The 26,723-nt window shown below is 51.4% G+C and overlaps 2 protein-coding genes across 5 annotated transcripts; one reads left to right on the plus strand and one right to left on the minus strand.

The window, feature by feature from the left end:
• The first annotated feature begins 129 nt into the window (after positions 1–129).
• Positions 130–16,650, plus strand: BBS1 (Bardet-Biedl syndrome 1). Of its 3 annotated transcripts, XM_016119399.2 has the most exons (17): positions 518–620; positions 991–1,067; positions 1,185–1,219; positions 3,373–3,645; positions 3,762–3,808; positions 3,954–3,992; positions 4,113–4,185; positions 5,824–5,955; positions 6,694–6,800; positions 8,178–8,298; positions 8,462–8,620; positions 9,714–9,783; positions 10,240–10,398; positions 12,752–12,885; positions 13,869–14,003; positions 14,116–14,202; positions 14,445–16,650. In XM_016119399.2, exons 1-17 carry the CDS (start codon positions 574–576, stop codon positions 14,529–14,531), a joined length of 1,782 nt encoding a protein of 593 aa, XP_015974885.1. In that variant the 5' UTR covers positions 518–573; the 3' UTR covers positions 14,532–16,650. The 3 variants fall into 3 exon arrangements, with proteins under 3 accessions (XP_015974884.1, XP_015974885.1, XP_036076402.1); XM_016119398.2 differs by lacking the exon at positions 1,185–1,219 and having other exon boundaries at positions 130–620; XM_036220509.1 differs by lacking the exons at positions 518–620; positions 991–1,067 and adding an exon at positions 2,842–3,257 and having other exon boundaries at positions 1,195–1,219.
• On the minus strand, positions 6,063–26,694 carry ZDHHC24 (zinc finger DHHC-type containing 24). Of its 2 annotated transcripts, none has more exons than XM_036220510.1 (3): positions 26,302–26,694; positions 24,924–25,201; positions 6,063–8,100 (listed from the first exon to the last, which is right to left on the minus strand). In XM_036220510.1, exons 1-3 carry the CDS (start codon positions 26,580–26,582, stop codon positions 7,916–7,918), a joined length of 744 nt encoding a protein of 247 aa, XP_036076403.1. In that variant the 5' UTR covers positions 26,583–26,694; the 3' UTR covers positions 6,063–7,915. The 2 variants fall into 2 exon arrangements, with proteins under 2 accessions (XP_036076403.1, XP_015974887.2); XM_016119401.2 differs by lacking the exon at positions 6,063–8,100 and adding an exon at positions 17,604–22,351 and having other exon boundaries at positions 26,302–26,669.
• Positions 26,695–26,723: the final 29 nt, after the last annotated feature.

Here is a 26,723-nt window from a genome sequence, read left to right on the forward strand (position 1 = left end):
ACCGCCTCAGCTCTTCCTCAGATCATCAGGTATTTGATTCTCATAGGAGCACTGGTCCCTGGTGCCCAAAAGGTTGAGGACTGCTGTTTTTACGATGTTCCAGGAGCCTATAAACTAGAAACCTTCAACTTCGGTCAGAATCCCAGGACTTAATCTCTTAAGCTTTGTCAGGTTTGTTTTTTTGTTTTTGAATCTGAACCTCAGGAAGATAGGACATGGTCTCTTTTCAACCTCAAGAGTGGACAGGTTGCTTCTGCTGCTCATAAACACTGGAAGGGTTCCTCCTCTCCAGGACAGGTAGCCAAAGCACTCTGCTGCTGATCCAAAGTTTACAGGGCCCGGGTGCTCCCGCTGGGAAGGAGTAAAAATAAATCGTATGAGCTGGGGTGAGAGATTGCACTTGAGCAAGCAGAAAAATACCGGAGGCCAGCACCTCCTACTTGGCAGCCTTTCTGCCACAGTCCGAAAGCTGCGCATCCGGAACCTTTGTTCGCGCGCTTCCTGGAGCCCGGGCGCTATTGCGCGTTGCGCTGTGGCTGGCCAGAGCCCGTTGCCAGGGCGACGCCTGCAAAGATGGCCACTGCGTCTTCGTCGGATTCCGACAGCGGCAGAGCTGAGAGGTGAAGGCTGGGGTCCCGAGGCCTCCTTTCCTACAGATGTGAAGAGGGTGCCCCAGTCCGTGTGTTCTGGGCTCTTGGCGGTTCCTGAACTGCGCTGGCTTCCTGAAGGGCTCTTAGAGATTAAATAGGGAAACTGAGGTCCAAAGAGTGAGTGTGCGTGCGTGCGTGTGTGCGTGTGTGTGTGTTTGTATGTGTATGTGTGTGTGACTCAGGGTCACCCAGGGCGCCAGTGGTGCAGCCTGGACTTGGACCCAGACATTCTATAACCCCAGGTCAGAGCTCCCTACACACCTTACCCCTAGAGCCCAATTCCCTCAAAGCTTTCTTCTCCTCCCTTGGTACTCACTCTTCAACCCTTTCCCTCTCCTAGCAATGAGGCCAATTCGAAATGGCTGGATGCGCACTACGACCCGATGGCCAACATCCACACCTTTTCCTCCTGCCTGGGTAAGTCTCTGGGACCAGAAATCCTGGGTTTTGGGGAGACGGAGGAGTCATAGTGGGCCTGGAGTGACGTTTCTAGGATTCTGAGATGCTGGCTTATGGCCCTTTTGTATTTTCCAGCACTGGCGGATTTACATGGAGATGGGGAGTACAAGGTAAGTATATTACCACAGCAGAAAGAGAATTGGAAGGGCAATACCAGAAGTGAGATTTTCTGATGGCTCCAAAGAAGCTTAGCGTAATCTGGAATTTATATATACTCCGAAAAAGCACATTTAGGGTTAAATTGTATATGGAAGATGGAAAAACCTATTGATTTCATCATGCAGACTGCAGAAAGTAAAGCAGAATGAAATCCTCCTGGGGATTTTACTAAGACAAAGCCTCTTAATTTTGTTAGCATAATTCCTTGCTGGAAGGGCACATCCCTTGGTTGGGTGTGGGAGTGTTAGAATCTGGAGGGGAAGAAGAAGGGAGGGATTTGAGTTTTATGTTTATCAAAAGGTCCTGGATTTTAATGTTAGCCATGAGCTGATGATTGTTGAAGCTGGATGATTGGTATTTGGGGGTTCATGATATGAGTTTAATTTTGTGTATGACAGAAATTTTTCTGTAATAAAAAGGTTAAATTTTAAGTTTAAATATAAAGCTAAGTGAAATGTAAATAAAGAAATAAATGAAAAATTTAAAGGCACAGGTTTTTAAAGAGCTGAGAAATACATTGAGCTAAAGAAAAGTTAACATATATTTATCCATTTCTGGACTAGACCGTCTTCGAGGCAATTTCACATACATAGATAATATTATCCCCATATTGTTAATGGGAAAATAGATTCAGAGAGACTAAGTTTACTGAGTTTTTACCCAGTAGAAAGTGGCAGCCCTGGGTATTCTAAGTTATGTGTTCGTTCCACTGTAGCTCAGCCCTCACCATGGGCTGCAAACCCATAATGGGCATATTGGGGGAGCAGCTAGAAGATAGCCTTGGAATCAAACCCTGCATGGAGAGTGCAATAGGATTTAGTGCCTTTTGCCACCAAATTCCTGTCTGTAAAGCATTCAGCAAGCATACAGTGAATCCCTACTGTGTGTCAAGCATTGTACTGACATTAAACTCAGAAACAGTCGGGAGATATAGACACTTTCCTTAATTCATCCATGATATTGACCGAATACCTAGTGTGTATCTGGCGCTGAGTTTACAGCAGTAAAGGCTAGAGAAATCACAGACCCAGTAACTAATGTGAAATGTTAAATGATTTCATGTAGGAACTTTTTAAATTGCTAATTTGTTTCCTCTTGATTCCCAGCATCTAAACCAGTACCTGGTACAAATCAGGTACTTGAATATTTGTGGGGTATGTGCGTGGATGCTAAAATAGAATATATGGGCAGTATTATGCACCAGTGACAGAATAATGAAACCTACCTGGAGGCACCAGAAGGCAGTAGCATGTGAACTAGGTGTTGAAGGATGAGTAAAATATACATCAAGAAGACATGGAAGAGAGGAGGAGGGAGGCATTCCATGCAGAGGGAACGGCACAAGCAGAAGCGCAGGAGCTTGCAAGTTCACAGCATATTTGGAAAGAGTAAATTTGGAGTTAGAAAGTCGATGCCAATGTAACATAGTAGATAAGACCCCTGGCTGTGGGTTCAGACAGCCCTAGGTTCCAGTCCCAGCTCTACCGCGTACCAGCTGTGTAACTTTGACCTCACATTGCTAAGCCACCGCTTCCTCATTTTGTGAAATGGGCTAATAATACCTACCTCATAGGTTGCCGAGAGAGTTTAATGGAAGTTCCTGGTGTGGCTCCTGGCACACTGTACATGCTCAGAATCTGGACGTTCTGTGGCAGCCCCCATTCTGGCTAGAGCAAAGCATGGCTGAGAAGGTGATAGAAAACTAGTCGGGAACCAGATCGGAGGGGCCTTGAAGGCTGGCATACAGCAGGCCTTGAAGAAATGTTTACCGAGTGAATAATGAAAACGTCAGCTGCCACCTGCTCCTCAGTAGCGCTCACCAGGTTCTGTAATTCATTATCTCATTTGATTTTCTCTACAAGTGCCATGAGGTAGATATTCCTATTTTGCAGGTGGGAAAACTGAGGCCCAGAAAGTTTAATCAACTTTCCCAAGGTCACAGAGCTTGGAAGCCTTATTGCAAAGCCTTTGTCATCGTCACCCTCCACGGTACAGGGGTGTGGGAATCAGTGAACGTGCATCACAAAGAGGCTGAACCCAAGGACAGCATCGGTAGAGAGGTCTTTAGATCCTGAAGCTGGAATAAGCCAACCTCTCTCTACAGCTGGTGGTGGGAGACCTTGGCCCGGGTGGGCAGGAGCCCCGCCTGAAAGTGCTCAAAGGACCCACGGTGCTGACCGAAAGCCCACTACCTGCACTGCCGGCTGCTGCTGCCACCTTCCTTATGGATCAACACGAACCCCGGGCCTCAGCTCTGGCACTCGCCTCAGGCCCTTGTGTGTATGTTTATAAGAATCTGAGGCCCTACTTCAAGTTCACCCTGCCCCCGTTGCCTCCAAACCCTGTGGAACAAGATCTTTGGAACCAGGCCAAGGAGGTAAGTGATGTGGGGGAATGGGAACAAGAAGGCAAAGACGGCAGTCACTGGGTCATCCTCATTCTCTGCCTGGCTCTGGAGCTCACAGGCTCTTCCTTCCTCCCATGCTTTCATAGGACCGGATCGACCCCTTGACCCTGAAGGAGATGCTGGAAGGCATCCGGTGAGAGTCCACCTTCCCCTTCATAGGGCTCCCACCCCTCCCTCGCTCCCCACCCCCACTGTTTCATCCCAAAGCTCTTGGTCCGACCCCCTCCCAGCGCCCTGTTCTTTAACTAAACCTGCCATGATTGCCTCTCTCCTTGCAGGGAGAAGGCAGAGGTCCCTTTGTCTGTACAGTCACTCAGGTAAGGGCCCTCTGGAGGGCCAGGGCTCCGGCAACTCCAGGGGGAAGGGAGTGGCTGCACAGTGGCCTGTGGAGGGCAGCCAGGCCCAGGCATGCAGATGCCAGTTCTCTCTATGCCCAGGTTTCTGCAGCTGGAGCTGAGTGACATGGAGGCGTTTGTGAACCAGCACAAGTCCAAGGCCATCAAACGTCAGGTAATGCCCCTTCTCTTTTATTTCCCTAGAAAAAATATGGATATTTTAAAAATATATATATATTATCAGTGGTAAATTCTACAACCAAACCTGACTTGATAATACGAGTTCATTGTAGTTGCAGTTTGCAGTTTCTCTTCTAACCCATGCCACATCAATATGGTCACAAAGCTGCAGAGACGTCTGCATTTCCAATTCACAGTGACAGCTTTGAATTGATCTGTAGTTATATAACTCTATAGAAACTTCTGTTGCCTTGAGAGTAAAGGTAATGTATTCTTATTAGACAAAATTTAGAAAATAAAGAGAAGTATAAAGGAGAAATGTAAGTGACTACCATCTCACTACCTAGACGCACTCCCTTTTGCCATTTTGGTGCATTTCCTTCATAAATACGCTTTCATATCCTGCTTCCCTTGAATATGTAGCATTATATCTTATGCACTAAATAGTCTTTAAAACTCTGTTTTTAGTGGCCCCTTGATTAGCTCATTGATTATTCATTATTTCATTCATGGTTTATGTAACTGTTCACATGCAGGTCTTCAGCCCAGAAAGGGACCCTTTTATTCACTTCTTTTTTTATTTTCTTAGTTATAATTTTAATTGCTTTATTGATAAACCTATTCATTGATGAACTCTAGTGGTTCCTGACCTGGGGGTGACCCTCAGTCGAGGAACAGACTCCCAGAGCTATTCTCCGCATTTCAGAAAGGTTCATGGGAACCATCTACTTCCTGTAGAGGCCACGTGAGCCAAGTATGTTGACCAGCACGTGCCTCAGCTTTGGGCCAGTCTTAGACTATTTCTTTGAGAACCACTGTGTTCTCCTGCTGGTCAGCAATTCAGATCCACAGTTGTCGCTATCTTTAAGTACTTCTAAAATTAAAAAGTGAATTAATTATTGTTTAAAAGATGCAGCGTGGGGGTAGGGGACAGTCTTTCCAGATGTGTATCATGTTAGACGTGACTGAGAAGCATTAACTTCCACACGTTGGCAGCCTTTCTCCTTCCACAAGGCGTTGAGAAGGACTGCACGCAGTAAGCAGCTTTATCCAAAGCAACATTGTTGGTCCTGCTCAATTATTTCCATAGGAGAAATTCCTAAAAAAGGGATCATCCCTTCTCTTTTGTTTTCTCTCCAATCATAATCACAATTACACAAGGAACACATGCTCACTGTAGAAATTATAGAAAAGCACAATGAAGAAATTAAATACCACATGTGATCTCATTGTCCAGAGGCAACCAGCGTGTTTGTATTTAAGGGCTTAGCCTTTCATCATGTTTTTCTATTCATATATTTTTAAAACTGGGATAATGCTAATGTAACTTTTTGCCTATTTTTTTTTTCTTGTAATACTTTAGATGTGGTCTCTCTGTCATCGAATCTTCTTTTAAAATGTGATTTTAAAAATGACTACATGGTTTAGGATCATGTGGATAGTTCGCGATTGACTTAGATATTCCTCTTTTATTAGAAAGTTAGGTTTGTTGCAACAAACACCTTTGCACATAAATCATATGTCATGTCTCTGATACTCTTCCTCATCCTCCTTTGCCCTCTTTCTTCCATCCTGGGAGTGTCTGGGGGTGGTATATGGGGGTCCCCCAGGTGACTCTTGGATCCTCCTGCAGACAGTCATCACCACCATGACCACCTTAAAGAAAAACCTGGCTGATGAGGATGCTGTGTCCTGCCTGGTCCTGGGCACTGAGAATAAGGAGCTCCTGGTGCTGGACCCAGAGGCCTTCACCATTTTGGCCAAGGTCAGTGTGGGGCCTGACTCTGAGCACACCTGAGGTCCATGCTGCATCTCCTGCACCCAGTTAGTTCTTGGTAATACGAGTTCATTGTAGAAAAATGTAGGTGAACATAAAGAAAAAGATATTTATCCCCAAATCCCACCACCTGCAGATAATCTACTATTAAAGTTTTGGCATATGGTTTTCCAGACATCTTCATATTGAGACAGAGATACTTAGCTGTGTATAAGTATATCCCGATGGCTTAGGATCGTGTAACCTGCTCTTTTCACATAGCAGTAGCTCATCAGTCTTTCCATGTCTATATAAAACCACATCCGCCTTTTCAAAGGTCACACAGTATCTGTTAGACAGATCTACCGTAATTTATTTAATTATGTCACCTATTTAAGTTGTTTCCAGCTTTTCACTATTTTTAACACCATCGCAATAGGCTTGCAAACATTTTTGCATGCCTATCTAAATATTTCCTTAGGATGCATTCCTAGAAATGGCATAGCTTAGTCAAAGAGTATAGACTTTAAAAAAACCAACAACAACAACAACAACAACAACAGTAAACCTATGTGTTGCTGGATTTCCCTCCAGAAACACTGTGCGAGTTTAAACTGTTACCAACAGGGTAAGAGTGAGGAGGTTGGGACCTAAGGCAAGGAACCAGCTTGGAGGAGTAGGTTCCTTCGGGGTGGAGAAGGACTGGGGCTCCGGAGACATCGGGGCATTTGAGCTGCTTCTCTGCAGATGAGCCTACCCAGCGTCCCCGTCTTCCTGGAGGTTTCTGGCCAGTTCGATGTGGAGTTCCGGCTTGCTGCTGCCTGCCGCAATGGGAACATCTATATCCTGAGAAGGTAGCCGCATCTGTTGTCTCTGGGGCCGGAAGGGACATCTCAAATACCCGATGGTTCCAGGGGCTTGCATGATGAATGCGGGTTTGGGGCTGGAATTTGGGAATGGGAAGAGCTGAGTTCACACAGGAGGCTGAGCCCACGTGCACAGGGAGATGTCTAGAGGCTTGTGTCATGGGGGCTGGCAAAGTGAGAGACCGGGCTAGGTGGCAGTAACACATGAGCAGTACAATCAGAAATTGGAAGAAATGGCAATCTCTCGTATTTGTCATACTGCTTTATAGGTATGTGATACTTTCTAATGCATTAGTTTGATATTCCTTACAACATTCATTTTTTAATTTGAGAAATGTTTTTGAGCACCTAGTATGTATTAAGCATTGTATAAGGTATTAGAGATAGATCAATGAACAAAATAAAAATAGTCCCTGCCCTTAGGGAAAGACAGATCTTAAAGTCAACAAACCACGATAATACTATAGATTGGATGTGGAGAAGTAATACAGGCTCAATGCGAAAAAATAATGGGGCCAGGGTGATCAGCAAACGCCCGTCCGTAGAGGTGACGTGAAGGTGCAGAAGGAACCAGTTATTCAGAAAGTAGACAGAGTGTCGCAGCAGAGAGAACTTAAGCAGACTCAAGGCGGGAAAGACAGTGGCATGTGCTGCTCGAGCACGGTGGGCAAGGAGGGTGGGGAAAAGAGCCGACGTGGAGACCAGCTTGGCTCATGCACAGCCTGTTAGGGCGTGGTGGAGGTTTTGGGTTTTATCTGAAGTGCAGTCGAAAACTGCTGTGGGATTTTAATCAGAAGAATGACATGATCCGTTTACATTTTTGAAAGATGACTCTGCTGGGTGGAGGGTAGATTGGAAGGAGGCCCAGAGGCCAGTGGGAGGCTCTAGGATGGGTCATCAGATGGGGTATGCATTGGCCTAGACTTGGTGACTAAAAGAAGTGAGCCATAATCTGATCGATAGGCAGGAACTGCCCCTGCTTCCTGGATAAGAGAAACCAGGGCTCAGAGGCCAGGAAACTGAAATGGTGCATTTACACAGAACAAACCCTTAGCATAAATTACTAAATTCCTAAACTCCCCATCCACCAGCACTTGGTGCACTCACTGTAAGCTGTTACATGCCCGATTATCACACGGATCACTGTAGTAAAGGCGGGAGGGAGACTCAGAAGAGAACACACACTTCGTGTTGTCCGAGGTCACACAGCTACTTAGTGGTACAGTCGGAAAGAATACTGTGGTCATCTGCTTTGGGGCTGAGGTTTCTTCCAGGATAGTCTGTGGGGCTTAAGAAAGATGAGGGTCAGCCCAGGATGGAGAGAGGGTTTCTCTGGGGCTGGGAGAGTGTGTCTTCATTCCACAGAGACTCCAAGCGCCCCAAGTACTGCATCGAGCTGAGTGCCCAGGCTGTGGGGCTTGTCCGGGTACACAAGATCCTGGTGGTGGGCAGCACCCAAGACAGCCTGCACGGCTTCACCTACAAGGTGTGGCCCCCAGCGAGCACCTCCTCCCGCCCCTCCACACGTGTCTCCCCCTGCCCGTGGGCAGAAGGGCCCTCCTGGTATCTCCTTCCCAGCAACTCCTGCCACCCCCTCCTTCCACTCTGAGCCCTGGTTCCCCTGTAGACACTTGGCTGTCCCCTCCCAGGGTAAGAGGCTGTGGACAGTGCAGATGCCTGCAGCCATCCTGACCATGAACCTCCTGGAGCAGAGCTTCCGGGGCCTGCAGGCCGTGGTGGCTGGGCTGGCCAACGGAGAGGTCCGCATTTACCGTGATAAGGCCCTGCTCAACGTCATCCGCACCCCGGTGAGTGCCAACACATCGCCACAGGGGCTGCTTAGCTGCCTCCTGATCCCACTCCGTCCACCGCCCCGGACGTCTGATGCATCTCAAAAACATTCATTGGGTACCCCATACGCACAGCTCACTGTATTGGGGATAAGGCAGTGGCTAAGTCCTTGTCTTCAGGGAGCTTACTGTCTGAGGTCAGCCAGCCAGAGACACAGCTAATTCAAATCCGGAGCGCTGGGAAAGCACAGAGTGGGCCGAGCGACAGGGCACTGGCGAAGGATGGATGGGGATGGAACTCAACGAGCCATTTCACAGAGCAAGTGACACTTTAACTGGGCCTCAAAGCCATTTGCCAAGTCAATAAATGAAGGAAGAGCATTCCAGACCGGAAACAGCAGGAGCAGGCTGAGTCATGAGTGCTCTTGATTAAGGAATTCAGGTGATTTGATGAGTTTGGACAAGAGGTTTTCAAACACTAAGTTGTAAGTCATTAAATTGATTGAGTCACAACCAGCAACATAAAAAAAAAAAGAAAGTTCAGCATATATCACGTGAAACTTCTGTGTGTCTGTATGTATAAAGTATCTTATGTTACAGTGGAAAATCTGAAAGCACCTGGTTTGGCCCGCAGGCTGCTGGCGGGGGCGGGGGGGGGCCGCGGCGTGTGGGTCGGGGAAGGGAGAGGAGAGCCATGGCGAAGGCGGGTCAGAGTCAGACTCACGGGGCCCTGAACGCCTGACAGGGAGGACGGAAGCCATTGGAGGTTTTCTAGAAGAGACTAGACACGATTACATTTGTGTTCTCGAAAGGCAGCAGAGGCGGCAAGGCGAAGCACAGACTGGGGAGAAAGACCAGGCTGGGGGGCCCTGTGGGAAACTGAGCCCAGAAGCCCAGTGGTGTGCAGTCTGGAAGTGGCTGTGGCGGCGAGGCCGGAGGGGACATGAGGGACAGGGATGTTTCAGAGGCAGCACTGCCCCGGGCCTCACCTCATTTCTCACCTACTAGATCATATCTGGGGTACCCCCCCCCCCGCCTTATCCCTCCACCCCCAGTCTTGCTCTCCTCTCCAAGATATGTTCCCGACTAAACTCTGGTGTCTCCACCGCAGGATGCCGTGACCAGCCTTTGCTTTGGCCGCTACGGGCGGGAAGACAACACCCTCGTCATGACGACACGAGGTGAGGGGCCCGAGCCCGGCAAGGGGTTCAGAGCAGCGGGTGACGGCGGCAGGCCGGAGCCCGGGCAAGAGGAGGTGGGTGTGGAAAGCAAGGCCCGCAGACGCACGTCCTGTCTGAGGGTGGCCTCCGCTGGGGACGCACCAGCGGTTTGACATCGGTCGTTACCCAGGGGCCAGGCCCTGGGCTGCATCTTGTCCCCAGTTCACCCCAGTATCCCCAGTGCCTGCCATAATGTCAGGAACATCCCAGTGCTCAATAAATAACTGCGAAACGGATGCATCCGCCAGTGGTAGGAGGTTACACACTGTTTCCTCCCGGAAACTGGGTCTCGGCAGGGAGGCAGACACACACGGAAATGAATCCACGTGAGGCTGGTCGTTTGGGGAAGAAATACTGAAATGTAGGATGGGACTGGGGGGGGACAAATCTGTTTCTGTCTGTCTGTCTGCCTCCTAGGCGGTGGCCTGATTATCAAGATCCTGAAGCGTACGGCAGTGTTTGTGGAGGGCGGAGGCGAGGTGGGCCCTCCACCAGCTCAGGCCACAAAACTCAATGTGCCCCGAAAGACCCGGCTTTATGTGGATCAGACACTGCGAGAGCGGGAGGCCGGCACCGGTGAGACTTCGGCCGCGTCCTTCCTCTTCCTCCATTGCTCTGAAGCCGCAAGAACGGGGTGAATGCCACCTGGGGGCCCCGAGCCGTGGGAGGAGACCTGGGTGAACTGGGTAGGTTTCGTGCCTCTGGAAGTCCAGGGACAGCCCAGGAGGTACACCCTGCCTGCCGACGACGATGCCTCAGGTGGCAGGTGCTGCGGGTGAGGAGAGGAGGGAGCAGTCACTTCTCTCGTGGAAGAAGTAGAGTTTGACCAAGGTTCTTTTCCTAGTCAGTGGTTCCTGCTCATTCGTTCGTTCATTCAGTACCTAGGATTATGCCAGGCCTTGCGCCAGGTGCCTTGAATTAGCTCAGGTCCTACCCGAGGAGCTCAGGCTCCTTTGCCAACTTCATGTTGCGTGACGGGTGTAGAAGAGGTCTCTGCAAAGGGCTACTGAGGCACCTAAGAGTAAGTTTGCCTGGGAGACTGGGAAAGGCCTCAGAGAGAGGTAATGTTGGACTTCACCCTGGAATATGATTACACGTCATGGAGGGATAGGGAAGGGTGACTTAGGCAGAAGTCGGGTAGGGGCACAGGGCCCTTCCCGGATTCGAGCGGCATCTGCCGCGTAGCTGTGGTGACGGTGCAGGAAGGCCAGGTGGCCGGAGGGGAGGCTGGAAAGGCAGGTCAGAGCCAGCTCCAAAAGGGCCTGGGATGCAAAGCTAAGATGTTCTGGTTTCATTTAAGTAGCGGGGAGCTGGGAAAGACGTAAATCAGAAAATACAGTAATTCAACCAACTCCATCCGAAAAAGGGATCTTGCTTGCAGTTTAAAGGCAAATTAGAGGATAAAGAAAATAGCGGACAAGCTATGACAGCCTAGAGAATCCAAGAGAAGCAATTGATACATTAGAGGAATAATTAGGAAGTTCTCTACGGTGTCGAAATGTAAAACATACAGAAATCAATAGCTTCTGTATATACCGACAGTAACCAGGTAGAAAATACAGTGGAAAGTTTCCATTCACCATAGCAAGGAAACCCCTTGAAATTTAACAAGAAAATGTACAAAGTCTAATAAAGTTATAAAACTGCTCTCAACAACAGAAAAGACCACCCGAATGTTTAAATGGCGAGATTTACCAGGTCTCAGGGTAGCAAGATGTGATGTTGTAATGTCGATTAATAGCTTCCGCAGTGAACGTAGAAACCTAGCAAAGTGACAGTTCAAATCCCAATTCATCAATTGATTCTAAGAGTAAATCTAAGAAATTGGAAATAAGAACGAGGGGGCTCAGCCTGTCAGATGGCAGAATGAACTGAAGCTGTAGGAACTCACGGCTGTGGTATTGATACAGGACTTGATACAGGCCGTGGCACTTAGGGGAAGTCTAGAAACAGACCTTTGTGTATGTGGAAAGTCAGTGTGTCAAAGCTGTCGTTTCAAATTCGTGGGTAAAGGAGAGACTGTTCACAAGATGTGATTAGGACAACTCGCTTCTAAGAAAAAAAGTTAGAACGCTACCTCATACCAAACATAAAAATTAATTCTGGATAGGTTAAAAATAAACTGTAAAAGTACGAGAGGAAAAGGAACAATTAATAGATGGGACATATGAAGCTGTGAAACTTCTGAACGGCAAAAGGCACCTCACATACAAAGTCAAGGCCGGACTGGCAGACCCAGGTGCTAAGTCTGGAAAGTGACATCAGGAGCGGAGGGGCAGGGGTGGGCTCTGGAGATGGCTTTGGGGAAGAGTCGTCACATCCCGACAAAGGGTTAGATGTGAGGGGCGAACCAGGTGACTTGATGGATAGGGACGTCGTGACAGGTAGGGAAATGAGCTTGGTTCCCGACTGCCGAATTTGAAGTGTCACCGGCACGCCCAGGCGGAGGTATCCATCAGGCGGTTAGAAGCCGGAGGCTGTCCCCGACGCCAGGCTGCTGCGATGCGGTGTGCAGTGTCGAGTGTGGAGACGGGCCAGGCCCTCAGCTGGGCACTGAGGACCCAGCATTCATGAGTCCCTGCTGTCACGAGCTCATGGCTCTGCGTCTGCGGTGGTCACAGCTGGAGCAGGACAGATGGTCCAGGGGAGGACAGCAGGAGAGGACCAAGGACGAGACTCACAGGAACACCGGCCCTTAAGGCAGATCAAAAAGAGGCAGCAAAGAGCTCTGAGATTGTGCAGGTGGCGAGGTGGGGGGACCCAGGAGGAAGCGGGGAGGAGGCCAGCGTCCAGTGTCATCGAAGGCTGGGCTGTTGGACCTCGGCCCTCCCGCCTCTGCAGGCCCTGTCCACTGTACCCTCCACTGCCACCCTCTCCTTCCCACCCCCTCCCCCCGCCTCCAGCATCAGGCCTTTGTGTCCCTCGTCAGCCATGCACCGGACCTTCCAGACGGACCTCTACCTGCTGCGCCTCCGGGCCGCCCGGGCCTACGTGCAGGCCCTCGAGTCCAGCCTGAGCCCTGTGTCCGTGACAGCCCGGGAGCCACTCAAGCTACACGCAGTGGTGAGCACCCAGGTGTTGGGGGGGTGGGGTGGGGAGGTCGGCAGCCTCAGGGACAGGGAGGCGGAGGTCAGAGGTAGGTAGGAACCCTTCAGCCCCTGAGCCAAGCCCAAGCCAACTAAGCCCTGTGGCCCCTTTTCACCTTCGCACAGGCCCGGGCACCGCGGCTCACGTCCTCCTTTCTGAGAGTCCCCTCCCCGTCTGTCTCCTGAGCGACCTCTTCCCTGCCGCCAACCACACAGTAACACGCTGCCCAGCTCCATGCTGGGCCTCAGACAAGCCGCCAGACTTGGGGCAGGGCCCACAAGTCGTCACCTCGGGACGTTTCTTCCCGGGAGCCTGGAGGGTCTCTTACAGCTGTGGCACGGGGCAGAAAGCTGTCGTTTCAGCCCCGCAGGCAGCCCCACCCCCCGCCCTGCGTTCACACCGCCCAGCACAGGGAAGGGAAGGGAGAGGCGCCCACACACTCAGACACAAGTGGCCGCAAGGGCATCGGGGCTCCGGCCAGCCCTAAATGGGTCCCCAAGGTGTGCCTTCTGTCCCAACTGGGCTTCCAATTTCTCTTCCCCCAAAGAAAGTGGATAGATATAGAGAGGAAGAGGCTACAGAGCAGCTGAGGGTGAGGAGAAAAATGAAATCATTGCGGCCACCACAGGGGAAGTGGGCCAGGCCCAGGGAAGAGAGGGGCAGGGAGGGCAGAGGTGAGGACGTAGGTGGGAGTTGGGGCCTGTGTCCCCCGCTAGCTCTGCCTCTGACCAGCTTGCTGAGTGAACCCCATCAGGCCCCTCTCCCTCCCTGGGCCTTTGCTGATCCCCATACACACCGGAGCCAACCCTCTGGCCCCTGTGCCCTTCGAGCGGCAGATGGACAGTGCATTAGCGCGGCTGGCGGAAGGCGATGGCGGGGCAGGGCCAGGGCACGGCGCAGTCAGCGCCCGAGGCCGCTAGGTACTAAGCGCTGTCTCCCCCTGCCCACCCTCCCCACAGGTTCAGGGCCTGGGCCCCACGTTCAAGCTCACACTGCACCTGCAGAACACCTCGACGGCCCGACCCATCCTGGGGCTGCTGATCTGCTTCCTGTACGACGAGGCGCTCTACGCCCTGCCCCGGGCCTTCTTCAAGGTACCGGCCCGCCTCGCGGAGCTGGGCGGCAGGCCTGGCAGTGCTCAGGATCTGCCGACGACGCCGTCTGGCATGCCTGCCGGTTTCCTTACCTCTTTGTTCCCAAACTCAGGTCCCCTTGCTGGTGCCAGGGCTCAACTACCCGCTGGAGACCTTTGTGGAAAGTCTCAGTGACAAGGGCATCTCTGACCTCATCAAGGTAGGTCACCTGTTAGTACCGCTTGGAGGGGATGGTGGGGTGAGTGTGGACAAGGCCCCCGCGTGGCGGCCGGTCGGGGTGGGCACCTGCACAGGGGAGGCCTCCCAGCCTCCCCGTCCCCTTTGACAAAGCCCTGGTGGCCTCTGCAGAGCCAGTGCAGACCAGTCTAGGCTTGGCCTCTGCGGGGAGCAGGGGCTAAAGGGGTCATGGCCCTACTGCCACGGGCACCTCTTCTTCCGTAGGTGCTGGTGCTTCGAGAAGGCCAGAGTGCGCCCCTGCTGAGCGCCCACATCAACATGCCCGTGAGTGAGGGGCTGGCAGCTGCCTGAGCCCCGGGCTGGTGTTACAGCCCCCGTGGACGCAGGACCGGGAAGACCCAGCCGCTTCCACTGAGCGGGGCAGAGCCAGCAGTCCCGGGCTCCCTCCCTGCACGGCGGCACGCGGGGCGACTGCTCTCCTCTCCTAAGCTCCCCCTCTCTTGCCATCCTGACCGCTGCGTGACCTCCAGCAGCAGGGCAGTGAGGACCCCGGAGGTCCAGCTCCTTCCGCCTCAGGAAAGCCCAGGCATTGGCCCCCTCGGCTCTTGCATCTGCCCCACTTTTCTCCAGAAACCACACCCGGGTCTGAAGGAAGAACTGAAGCGGCCCTGTGAGGTGAGGGGCAGAGGCCCGTCTCTCCCCTTAGGCGCATCGCTCCCGCCGCTGCTGGCCCAGGCCGGGATTGGCTAGTGCCCGTCATGGGACAGTCACGGGCTTTTCTTGGGTGAGACTGAGCCCCCTGTTGCTCCCTGGGGTTCCTGAAGCTTGGCTGCTGCCAGCTCAGCTTGCAAGCAAAACATGTGCTCTGACCGCCCCTCATGAGCTGAGCAAGGGACCCTCTTTCTATTCAGGGTGCCCAGAGAATGCTGCCTCCCCACAGGTGGCTTTTACGAAATGTTGGTCTCAGTCATGGTCTCAGGACTGCGACGCTCCATGAAGATTGCCAGGGGAGGAGCTGGCCCGGGCGGGCATAGGGTGCCCACGCAGGGAGCCTGTGGCCCCAGCTCCAACCAGGCTCCCGAAGGCCACACAGCCACCGCTGCTGACTGGGATGCTGTGCCCAGAAAGAGCACCCAGGAGAAGAGGGCTCAGCTAGACAGAGCAGAGGGAGCGCCCGGATGCACGGGAGGGGCATCTTTGGGGCCCTGGGGACGGGGCACAGGAGGCGGAAGCCCAGACTGCCGCTCGAGATGCCCTTCTATGCCCTGAGGCCCAGATCAGGCATGTGAGTGGAGAGTTCACCTGGCCGTGGCCGGTGTGAGAGAACTGCCTGGAAAGGCAGGGACCAGAGGTGTGAGTGAGGCAGAGGACCAGACGAGGCTCTCGTTTAGACCACGGTCCCAGCCCCGGAGCCCCGCAGCCCTGGCCAGTCTGCCTGGCCCACCTCACGGAGCTCTGTTGGGCCGGCGCCACCAGGGCTGCTCTGAGCCACCTGTTGGCCAGCGACCCTGCTCAGTTTCCCACGTGTGAAATGAGGCGGTTTGACCAGATTCAGCTCTCACATCCCGTGAGCTTGGCAGCCTCTCTGGAGGAAACGGAGAGTCAGCTCCAGAACAGGGCCGCAGGGCGGGAAGCGCTGCAGAGCTTCTGCCCTTGCGCCCAGGGGCCCCAAGCTGACGGCCACTGCCCGGCAATGATAGCCTCCGGGCCCAAGACGCTGCGAGGTACTGGGAGGACACAGCCACGGCCACTCCCCACCCCCACCCCACCCCCAGGAACGCATTCTGGGGCCAGATAAGAGAAGCGAAGGGTCTGGACCAAAGAGAGCCTGTGTGGCCCAGTCACTTGCAGCCATAGACCAGTCGGGTCAGAACGGTGACGTATTTCTAGATCAGGCCAACTGAGGCACAGCGGGAACAAACAGGAGGTCTAACCTGGACACGGAAAGACAGACGGAGTTGTCACAGTCAGAGGGTTCCACTTGCCCTGAAGAGCTTTCTGAGAGAGCGGATCAGAGACGGAAGGGCCAGCCCTGGAAGGCAGTGAGCCCCTTGTCACCGGAGCCGTGTCACTGGGGCTGGCCTGTCTCTTCATAGGGTCGTCGAGTCGGATGACCTTACAGTCCCTTTCGCCCCAGTCAAGCGATGATCTGTGTGAACTTGGAACAAAAAAGTCTGCTCCGGGTTCTCTTCGTAGCTATTCCTGATGATGAAAGCGGAGAAACCGCCCGTTCCGGTGCCCGCCCGGCACCTCACGTGAACCCGTGTGCTGTGACGCCGCGCACCGCACCGCAGTGGCGTGGACGGGCGCGCAGCAACGTGGAGGGAGAAGCGGCGCGTGGGCCCCTCGCCCGTCAGAGCTCCAGGGAGTTGGGCACGAGGAGGGCGCGGAGAGCTGTCTGTTTAAAAATTAATCTAAAAACACAGATGTATTTAGCACTATGAAATTAAAGTTTATGAGAAGAAAAGAGCCTTTCGCCCGCCATTCCCCAGCACTGCTCCCCGCCGCAAATCGTTCTCAGCTCTCAGCTGCGTAATTTTAGACACGCTCACGTGCTCCTGCTTGTCTGTCAGCGTCAGCCTCTGTCGGCTCCGTTCTGCCTAAGAGATGAGGCGTTAGCTCTCCTGTGACAGCACCCTGCCCCTCCTTCTCTCTCTACTTTCTGGGTAAATCGATACCATCTTTTCCATTCGCTAAGTTCTCTCCACCTACCTACCAGCTGCCAGTCTTCCCCCACCCAGCCTGACAGTTCCTCTTTTCTGGACAAGTCCCTTCATCCCCGCTTCACTGAGGACTGGGCGCCCTCTAGAGCTGCTGCCCAGCACTCTGGGACTCCCTCGGCCACGTCCTGGGTCGCCATTCCTGCGCCCCAGTCCTCCTCTACTGCAGTTCTTTTACCCCTCGTTTGGTGAAGCATGTCTACAAGTACCTTCTGTAAAAAGCCACCGGAGTTAACATTTTTAAGACACTGTTTCTCTGAAATTTTCTTTATTCAGTTCATACATGTATGTGATAGTTGGGGTCATAACATTTCAAGTTAAAAATCATTTTCATGCAAGAAAACCATTTTTAAAGTGGAACTTTGTTGTACTATAATTTTTGGCACTGCTTTCAAGGAGTCCCATGGCCAATTTTTTCCTGACTTCCTCTTTCTCTGAGGTCCTAAAACGTTGGGACGTGCCTTACTGTGTGTCATTATTCGATGTGCTGTGAGTGGAGCTGGACATCCTTCGATTCCAGAAAATTCTGTTTCTTGAATTAGTTTCTCGACTGATTTCCTCCCATTTTTTCTGTTCTCTCCGGAATTCTGATTAAACCCAGTGCCTGATAAATGGCAATTCCAAAGAGAGCAGGAGTGATCCTCTCACTTTATTCTCTCTTCTCTTATATTGTCTTTTTGTTCTGTTTTATGAGATTTTTTTTTTTCAGCTCTTCCTAGAATCGTTTTAAAAATTCTGTTATTTTAATTCTCAAGAGTCTTTATTCTCTGTTCAACCTTTAATTATGTCTTTTTAAGAACACAGTTGAGTTCAACAGCACCATCAGTCACCTGGGTATAACTGACATTTATAGATGACTTCAAAAACAGCAGAATACACACTTTTCTGAAATTCACATGGAACATTTACCAAGATGGACCACACTATGAGCCATAGAAAACACCGTAACTTAATAAAAGTCATGGAGTGTCTGTTGTCAGACCAAAGTGGAATTAAACTAGAAATCAATAACAGATCATTGAAAAATCCCCCACATACTTGGAGATCAAACAACACACTTCTAAACATATGGCTCAAAGAAATTTCAGCAGAAATTTAAAATATTTTGAACGAAATGAAAATGAAAACATAACTCATTGAAGTTTGGGGGTGGCAGTGAAAGCGATGCTTACGTGGAAATTCGCAGCATTGAACACGTGTTAGACGAAAAGGAAGGTCTAAATCTAAGTTTTCATCTCAGGAAAATAGAAAAAAGCAAATTAAATCCAAAGTAAGCAGAAGAAGAGAAATAAAAAGAATCAAACCAGAAATCAATGAAACTGAAACTCGGAAATCAATCAAGAAAATAAATGAAACCAAAAGTGGTTTTTTTGCAATCTCATCAGAACCAGGAAGGGACGTTGCCTCTCCCCAAGCCTGGTGCCAGACAGAAGGGGGGAAACCTCTCCTAAGAATTTTTAACCACCAGCCAAGCAGCCTGAATTAAGTTTGCAACCTGAACTGACAACACCTAGGTGGTCCGATCAAACCCTACCTACCTAAAAATTTAGTTTGAAGGGGCGCAGGATTAGTTTACCAGTCAAATGATAACGGAAGGATTTACTTTTAACTCAATCTCGAAAAATCCCCATTGATAAAATTCCAACAAATACAAACACAGTCAAAACTCACAAATTGCAAAATAACGCATTGCGAGCAAGAGCCAACAGAAAGGACAGCCAGCATAACCAGGCCTCAAAAACTTAAGTGTTGGAAATACCAAACAGAATATCAGGTGTTTTCTGTGGATTTTAGGAAAAAGGAACGATAGAAAGCAAGAGAGTGTATAAAATGATCAAGCAAATTTGAAAAAAGAACCAGATACAGCTTCTAGAAATGAAAAGCAAAATACTTGACTTGTCAATGGATAAGTTGGCTTTTTTTTTTTTTTTTTTTTTTTTTTTTTGTAAGCCTCAATAGATTGGTTTAGCAACTGAAGAAAAACTTAACTGGAAGATAGCTCTGTAGAAATTATCCAGAATGCCAGAAAGAGAAAGTATGAGTTTTATGAGACTATGAGACAAGGAGGACAGTGGGGGTAGGTCTAATCGATTCCAGTAGGGACAGAAAATATCTGAAGATATGACTGAGAATTTTCTAGAACTGATAAAAAGACCTCAATTCATAGAATCAGGAAACCCCAGGAGTCCTGTTCGTATAGCTATAAAGAAACTATACTTAGGCACATCACAGTCAAACTGCAGAATACCAGAGACAGAAAAATCTTAAAAGTCGGTGACAAAAAATATCTTAAAAGAAGTCATAGTAACAAAGAGATGACAGTTGACATAGCAACAATGGAGCCTTAAAGATCAGTATTTTCAATTTATTGAGAGGAAATAATCATTAATCTAGAATTCTGTACCCAACAAAAGAGTAAAGAGTAAAAAACTAGAAATGGTGGGACGAATTGAAAGTACAAAATAAAGTGGTAGATGTACGTGCAAGTAAGTATATTTTAATTACAATAAATATGAATGACTAAATGCTTCAGTAATAAGACAGTGTTATCTAGACTTGAAAATCCATCTGTAGGCTATTAAGAGAGAGCAATTGAAAATATAAGGATAAAAATCCTAACATACTTGGAATAGAAAGGAACTTTCTCATCCTAATAAAGGGCATCTGTTAAAAAAAAAAATACCACAGCAAACATTTTGCGGTGAAATATTGAAATTATTCCCAATTACACTCAAACAATTCAAAGGTACCGGCCACCTTCCATCCACCTATACAGAAGGGGCAAGAAAAATAAGAGGTATAAAAATTTTTCAAGAAATAATAAAATTGTATTTTTGTAGATATGGTTATAAATACAGAAAACTCAGAAGAATTTACAAGGATAAGACTAATGTTTACGTTTGCCAGACATATCTATTTTCATAAACCACGTACAATAGCATAACAATATCAAACACTTAAGAATAAATGTAACAAGCCATGATCTTCATGAGGAAAAAGTATATGACTTTAACGAAAACATTAAATGGCGAGACACACCATGTTCATGAACTGGAAAATTCAATTTCATGGAGAAGCTGATTTTCCCTAAACTGATCTATAGATTCAATAGGTTCCATTCATAACCTCAAATGGGGTTTTTATTGGAACTTAAGCTGATTCTAAAATCAATATAGAAGAGCAAGCGCCAAAAATAGATCTTAGGGGATCATACACGGGTAGATCTAGCGACCAGTGGGACAAAACGAACTGGTATATTCAGAGGATCACACTACAGCAAGGAAAAGGAATGCTCTACGGAGGCATACGTTGATTCGGGCAAGTCTCAGAAACGTAACATTGAGCGAAAAAGCAAGCCACAGAATAAACAAGGTCTGATTCCGTTTATATAAAAATTTAAACACATGCAAAACCAATATACACATATGTAATAAAACTACGAAGCAGAGCCAGGGAATGACTCAGACTGCAGCGTTTCGTCTACCAGGGAGGGCACAGCAGGGACTTCAAAGGAAATGGTATCCATTTTTTAAATGTCATTTCTCTCTTTTATAAATATATTCTTGCATCTCCCATTTAATAAAAAACAAGAAAAGATTTTTTTTGGGGGGGGGTGCGGGTAAAAGGTAAAGCGGGGGAGGAAACGGGCAGTCTGCCAGAGCTTAGGGACAGCACAAAGTGCCAGGCACACCACATTCCTAACGCAGTTACAAAATAGTAATAGAGCCATTCGGAAAAGCAGAAAACGTCCTAGCAGCTCCAACCTTCGTGGGCATGGGCAGGGCCTGCCAGCAGGGTGGGCTTTTCTGAGGGTTCTTGGGGACGAGCCTGCCCCGCCCAGCAATATCTGTAGACTGCCACTTAACCCCATTTTTGGTCCAACCCCTCAGCCCTACTCTCCCCAGTGCTCTGAGACACAAAGCCACCTCCACCCCAGAGGGGTAGCTAAGTTGCTTAGCTACCGGGGTGGGGTGGGTGCTGACCGGAGGGGCAACCCAGCTGCTCCCCGCTGAGGTTCCGTCCTTCTCTACTGTCAGCCCCAAACCTTAGCCTCCACGATGCTGGTGGAATTCCTGAGCCTTTCTAGGGTTCTAGGGGGCAATCTGACTGCCTCTTGGCCCCTCCCTCTGGGAACGCTTCATTTCCACTTCCACTTCGCTAAGAGAGTAAATGAGCCTCCATCCACTTTCCATCTCTCCAAATGCCAGGCTCTCGGGTCTACTGCTGTCTCCTTTTTTTTTTTTTCTCCTTGTAGATTTCTATTTCTTCATGATCGTTTTAGATTTTAAGAGGAAACAGATACACCCAGGTGTTTAAGCCTGCCACATTTAACTCTAGTTACCATATTTAAATAAAAATGTTTAACAAGCAGCTCGTGAAGAGCCCAGAGAGGACCGGCGTCGCCCTGCATCTCCACGCCTCACAGATGCTCCAACGCCCCCGCCTGATCTCTCAGCCTCGACTGGCCCACTCCCCTCCCTCAGCTGCAAGCATAAGGGAGAAAGCACCGAGATCCGGGTTCACGTCCTGACTCCTCCATTCACTACCCCGTGCATGATCTTATTAACTCTGAGCTTTAACTTCTTCACCTGCATGACTGCTGCCCAACGTACCAGGTGGTGGAAATGCTTCTAACGACAAAGCACTGAACCTGGGAAAGGATTTTAGATACTCATACCCTGGATCACTACGTGCTACCTAGGTCTGCGGGTGCCGCCACACACACCCCACCAAAGCCACAGGAGGCAGGGCCCTGGCCCCTCATGTGCTCAGGGATTCTGCGGCTCCCAGGCCTGACAATCAGAAGAACCTGAAAAGCAGCTGGGCCAACAGAAACCCACAGAGATGGACAGGGGTCCAAGAACCAAGGGGGCACTTTATTAACCTGGCAAAGGGGCAGCTAAGCTGGCCGAGTAGCCCTTTGCCGGACCCTCCACTGCACTCAGGAGCCGCTGATGAAGGCAGAGTCATAGGGCCCAAGCCCTAGATACTGAGTCCAATCTGGGCAGGCGCAAGGCTGAGGATGGAGCCGGAGTTGCCGAAAGGAGGCATTAAGTCTGAACCCACCTCCTCTCCGGAGGCCGGCGGTGGGCCTGAAATGAGTTATGAGCTGCCCCATAGCCCCCACCCTGTGCAGCTCTGGATCTCTCTGGAGTCAGGAACCCATGATTCGCACATCAGCTGCGGTCTGGAAGGTGATCCCATCCCCAGGTAATGGGGAAGCCAGGAAGGGCCAGAGCCAGACAAGGATCCAGCGGGGCCCCAGGGCTGCCTGCAGGTTGTGGTAGGGGCCCAGGTCATAAAAGTGCTGGCCCCGGGCCCACTCCCACGTGGTCTGGCCCCGGAGCAGCAGCATCCCGTGGAAGAGCAGCCCAGCCCCGCATAGGAGCGCACCCGCCACACACGTGTCCGTCACAAAGGCCAGGGCAAACTGCGCCAGAGACACTCTGCCTGCGAAGAGAGAGCAGGGAGGGTCAGGGGGCAGCAGCAGGCCCAGCCCCCCCAAAGCCCAGCTCCTGCCCTCGTCCCACCCCCTACCCTTCAACATGAAACAGGGCTCATTCCTCCCTCAGCAGACACCGAGTTGCCGCTCCCTGGCCGGCCCCCGACGGGCGCTGGAACACACTGCTGGACCGGGCGGACACAGCCCTCTGCCTTACGTACACACACTTTCACTCCCGCATCGCTAACTCGTGAGCACCCTGCACGTGCTGCACACGGTGCCAGGAGCCGCGAACGCCGGGCTAAACGGTGGGTAGCATCTGTGACCGCGGGGAGCTCACAGACAGGCATGCTACAGATCCTTATTATCGCTGTGATGTGTGTTACACTGGATAAGTGCAGCGTCCTGGCCCACAGTAGGTAAGAGGTATCTGCTGAACTAAAGAACTACAAGATGCCATGAAACACGACGCTACGTGAAAAAATAAAACAGACACAAAAGGTCACGTGCGTGTATATGAAATGTCTCAAATAGGCAGGTCTATAGAGACAGTGGTTTAGTGGTTACCAGGGGCTGGAGGGATCAGATGGAATGGGGAGTGGCTGCTAATCGGGACATACGGGCTTCTTTTTGGGGTGATGAAAATGTTCTGGGATTAGATAGTGGCGATGGTTGTGCAACACTGTGAATGGATTAAACGCCACTGAACTGTGCACTTGAAAGCGGTTAAAATGATGAATTTCACGGTATGTGAAGTTTACTTCACTAAGGAAGAGCCTGGGCGGCAAATGCCAAATGCCGTGCAAACTTATCGAGAGGCTAAGGGAAGTAGACTTCATCGCTTTTGATAAAGTGATAATTTGGGCCTGAGGGCTCAGGGATTTATTTGCTAGGCAAAGAGGCGAGAAAAGATTCTGTTCGAAGGTCCCAAGGCAGGACAGAGAGGTGCCTGTGAGAAAGAGGGTGGGCGGCTCTGGAAGCTCAGGAGAGGAGCCCAGGCTGGGCGCAGATCTGCGGGGTGGGGGCGGGGGGTAGGTCTATGGACAGTCCTGAGAACTGCCAGAGTGCAGAGCACGATGAGGACGGCGCTCGACCTCAGCACCAGGAGACCAGGTCCTCGGGGACCAGATGAAAAGGAAGGAGAAAACCCAAGGACGAGCCGTCGGTGACGCCAAGGGCAGAGCCCTTCGAGGAGGCTAGAGGTCACCTGAAAGCTCTCGTAAAGCAAGGAAACTCAAAAGGGTCCTGTGAGTTTTGTAGAGACAGAGGCCTGGGGACCGCGGCAGCGTCAGAGGAGTGGTGGGGACAGAAGCCAGTTTAGAGCAGGTGGAGGAATGAGTGGGCGGCAAGGAAAGCATCCTGTGAGTCTGGGCAAGTCTTTCAAGAAACTCTGTTGCTGGCAGGAGAAGAGCCAGAGAGGGAAACGCTAGAGGAGGAGGATGTGGGGGGAAGAGAGGGTTTGCGCCGCGGGTGACACGTGGGATTCTGACAAGGTCTGGGGTGCAGACATGTGAGTAGGAAAGGAAGAAAAACGGAAACGGTCAGTCAGGAAGCTGAGTGACTGGGACACTGAACAGGTTGCTTGCCCAGTCTTCCAGACACTGTGATTTCCACGGGGCCCAGGGCTGAGAGAGACCGGGCGCTGGAGCTCAAGTCTTCAGGGACTGAGGGCAGCGAGTGGGAGGCCACGGATGGCCACAGGGTGGTAGGGCTTAGGGGAGGTGCAACTGGAGGGCTTCGGTCTCAGCGGAGACAGGACCATCGCGGAGGACCGCTCGAGAAGCCAATGTGGGCAGAGGAAGACACTGACGACCCCAGTGGGCCTCCCCAGGCCTCCCCTGGGCTGCAGGGCAGAGGTCCTTGGGACAGAGCTGGGTTCGGATCTCATAAAGAGACACAGCAACTATTCCGAGTGGTCAGGGAGTGACTGCAGGACAAGGTTACAGGAAGGACTGTGGAGGTCAGAAGGAAGGAGGCAGGGGAGAGAAAGAACGGTGTATAAGACCAACAGCGATTTTATCTTGGGTGGTGGCAGAGGAAAGGGGAATGAATGTGTCATCCGGCCTCTCAGGCAGCCTCCTGCTCTTCCCCTCCCAACTTCCAAAGACTGGACCTTCCCCTGCCTGTGACTTTCAGTGGCTCCCCCATTGCCTACTCAAGTGAGGGCCTTCTCCTCACAACAGCATTCAAGACCTAGACCATCCAGTCCGAACCCACCATCCTAGCCTTAATTCTCACGACTCCCAACAAACTACCTTCACTGTCTGCCCCACCTCCAAGCCCTCACTTAAACGCCCCCTTAGAATGTTCCCTGGTGACCTCCTACTAGTCTTTCTTCCTCTGCCAACACCTCCTGGAACCCCTCCCTGACTTCCCCAGCCAGAACTCTGTGTCTGTGTTCCGGCCCTGTATTTTACCATACCAGCTGAATACCAGGCTGTCCTCCTCCTCCCCATATTTGACACTGGGAATGGGTCCCCAGGGCACTGCTAGAAAAACCAGCCGGAAATCCCTTCTCTCTACCAGATTGGCCCACTTCTCGGGCCTCTGCCTCTCCGTGGAGGCCTCCCAGGTTCCTACCTGTGAGCAGCATGAGCCAGGGCAGCAGGAGGAGGGCGGCGGTGTGGAGGGGCGTGTGGGCTCGAAGCAGGGCTGACAGGGCAGGGCCCAGCAGCACAGAGACGTGGAGCAGGACCCCTGTGGCATGAAGCAGCAGGCCCAGGAAGGGCCGGTAGTTGTGGAAGCCCACGCAGCGGCCCAGCAGGAGGCAGTGGTGGTCCCGTCGCAGGATGCAGACGCGGCAGGTAGAGCAATGCCTGCTGCGTGGGGGCACCTGGCTTTGGCACTGGTAGCAGTAACTGCAGGGAAGGAAACACAGGGTCAATTCCCCCAGCAGCTCCGAGTGCCCGTCTCACGCCCAGATCAGCCCCCGAGGCCATCCTTCCACTAAGCCTCAGGTTCTTCACAGGTAAATGCATGCTGAACACCACTTCCCAGGCCCTTCCAATTCTAGCACTGCAGGTATGAGGTCACTTCCACCTCTGACATCCCCAGTCCTAAGAACTTTCTCTGGCCTCTAACTTCCAGGAGCAAACTTCTCACTTCCCTCATACTCACCATGGCCCACGTCACCATGAACTCTCCCCTGGATTCCTGCAACAGCCTCTTGACTAGTCCCCCTCATACCACCTTTGTCGCCCCCTAGTGTAGCCAGTCTCACGCTAGCAGCCAGCCTGATCCTTAAAAACCTACGTCATGCCCCTCCTCTGCTCAAAACCCTCCAACGGCTGTCCATCTCACTTCTAGTAAAAAGCAAAGCCCTCCCCGTCCTACCAGATCTTTACATCCCTAACCCCTCTCCTCGCCTTCCCTCACTCCACACCAGCCATGCTGGCCTTCTTGCTGTTCCTGAAAGATGCCAAGCTCATAACTTCCTCAGAGCCTTTGCAATGTCTGATCCCCCTGCCTGGAACACCCTTCTCCCAGATTCCCACATGGCTAACCCTCCTACCTTCAAGTCTTTGCTCAAAGGCCACCTTCTCGATGAGGCCTACCTTGACCACCCCGTTTAAAACTGCAACTCGCATCCCCTCTCCCCTGCTCTACTTTTTGTTTTCGTGACACCAACACCTTCTAACATTCTATATAATTTGTTTATTATGCCTACAGTTTATCGTCTGCCCATTCCCCCACTGAAATCAGCTCCGGGAGGGCAGGAACCTGTTTTATTGTTACCTCCAGTGCCTGGAACAGTACCTTGCACATAGTAGGTGCTCAGTAAACATCTGTAAGTGAGTGAATGATACTCCTTCTGGCTCTACCGTCCCAGGTTCTGAAGGAGTTCTCTGGCTCTAACAAGCGGATCATGTTGTAATCTGGGTCTAACATCTTCAGGTCCTAGGGCCCCTCCCCCTGTCCCAGGCTCCCGCTTCCCCGCCGGATCCCGCGCCCCACTCACGCCCAGCCCTGGCCCAGACCGCGGCCGGCCAGCATCACGCCCCGGATGCTGGGATCCGAACGCAAGAAGAGCCCCACGTTGCCCAGCAGGTTGAGCAGCTGGAAGGCGGCCAGCGCCAGCTGCAGGGCCCGGGCCAGGGGTCCCAGCGGGGGCGGCCCGGGACCCAGCACCAGCACGTAGGCCAGCTCCAGGCCCACGGCCGTGGCCCACAGAGCGGTGAGCACGAGGGGCAGCCGCGCGGGCGTCCCCTCCGCGCTCCCCACCGCCCAAGGCTGCTCCATGGCCTGGACCCACCCGCTGTCGGATCCCGAGTACCCCGCTGCTTCCGTATTGGGGCGGGAGAGCGACAGACAGGCGTCTCCCACCACCAATAGGAGCTCTGAGAGGGTGCTGTGCGCGCTAAGAGTCACAGGGAGCAGCCG

The sequence above is a fragment of the Rousettus aegyptiacus genome, unplaced genomic scaffold (assembly GCF_014176215.1).
Source record: "Rousettus aegyptiacus isolate mRouAeg1 unplaced genomic scaffold, mRouAeg1.p scaffold_m13_p_5, whole genome shotgun sequence".
Classification (NCBI taxonomy): domain Eukaryota; kingdom Metazoa; phylum Chordata; class Mammalia; order Chiroptera; family Pteropodidae; genus Rousettus; species Rousettus aegyptiacus.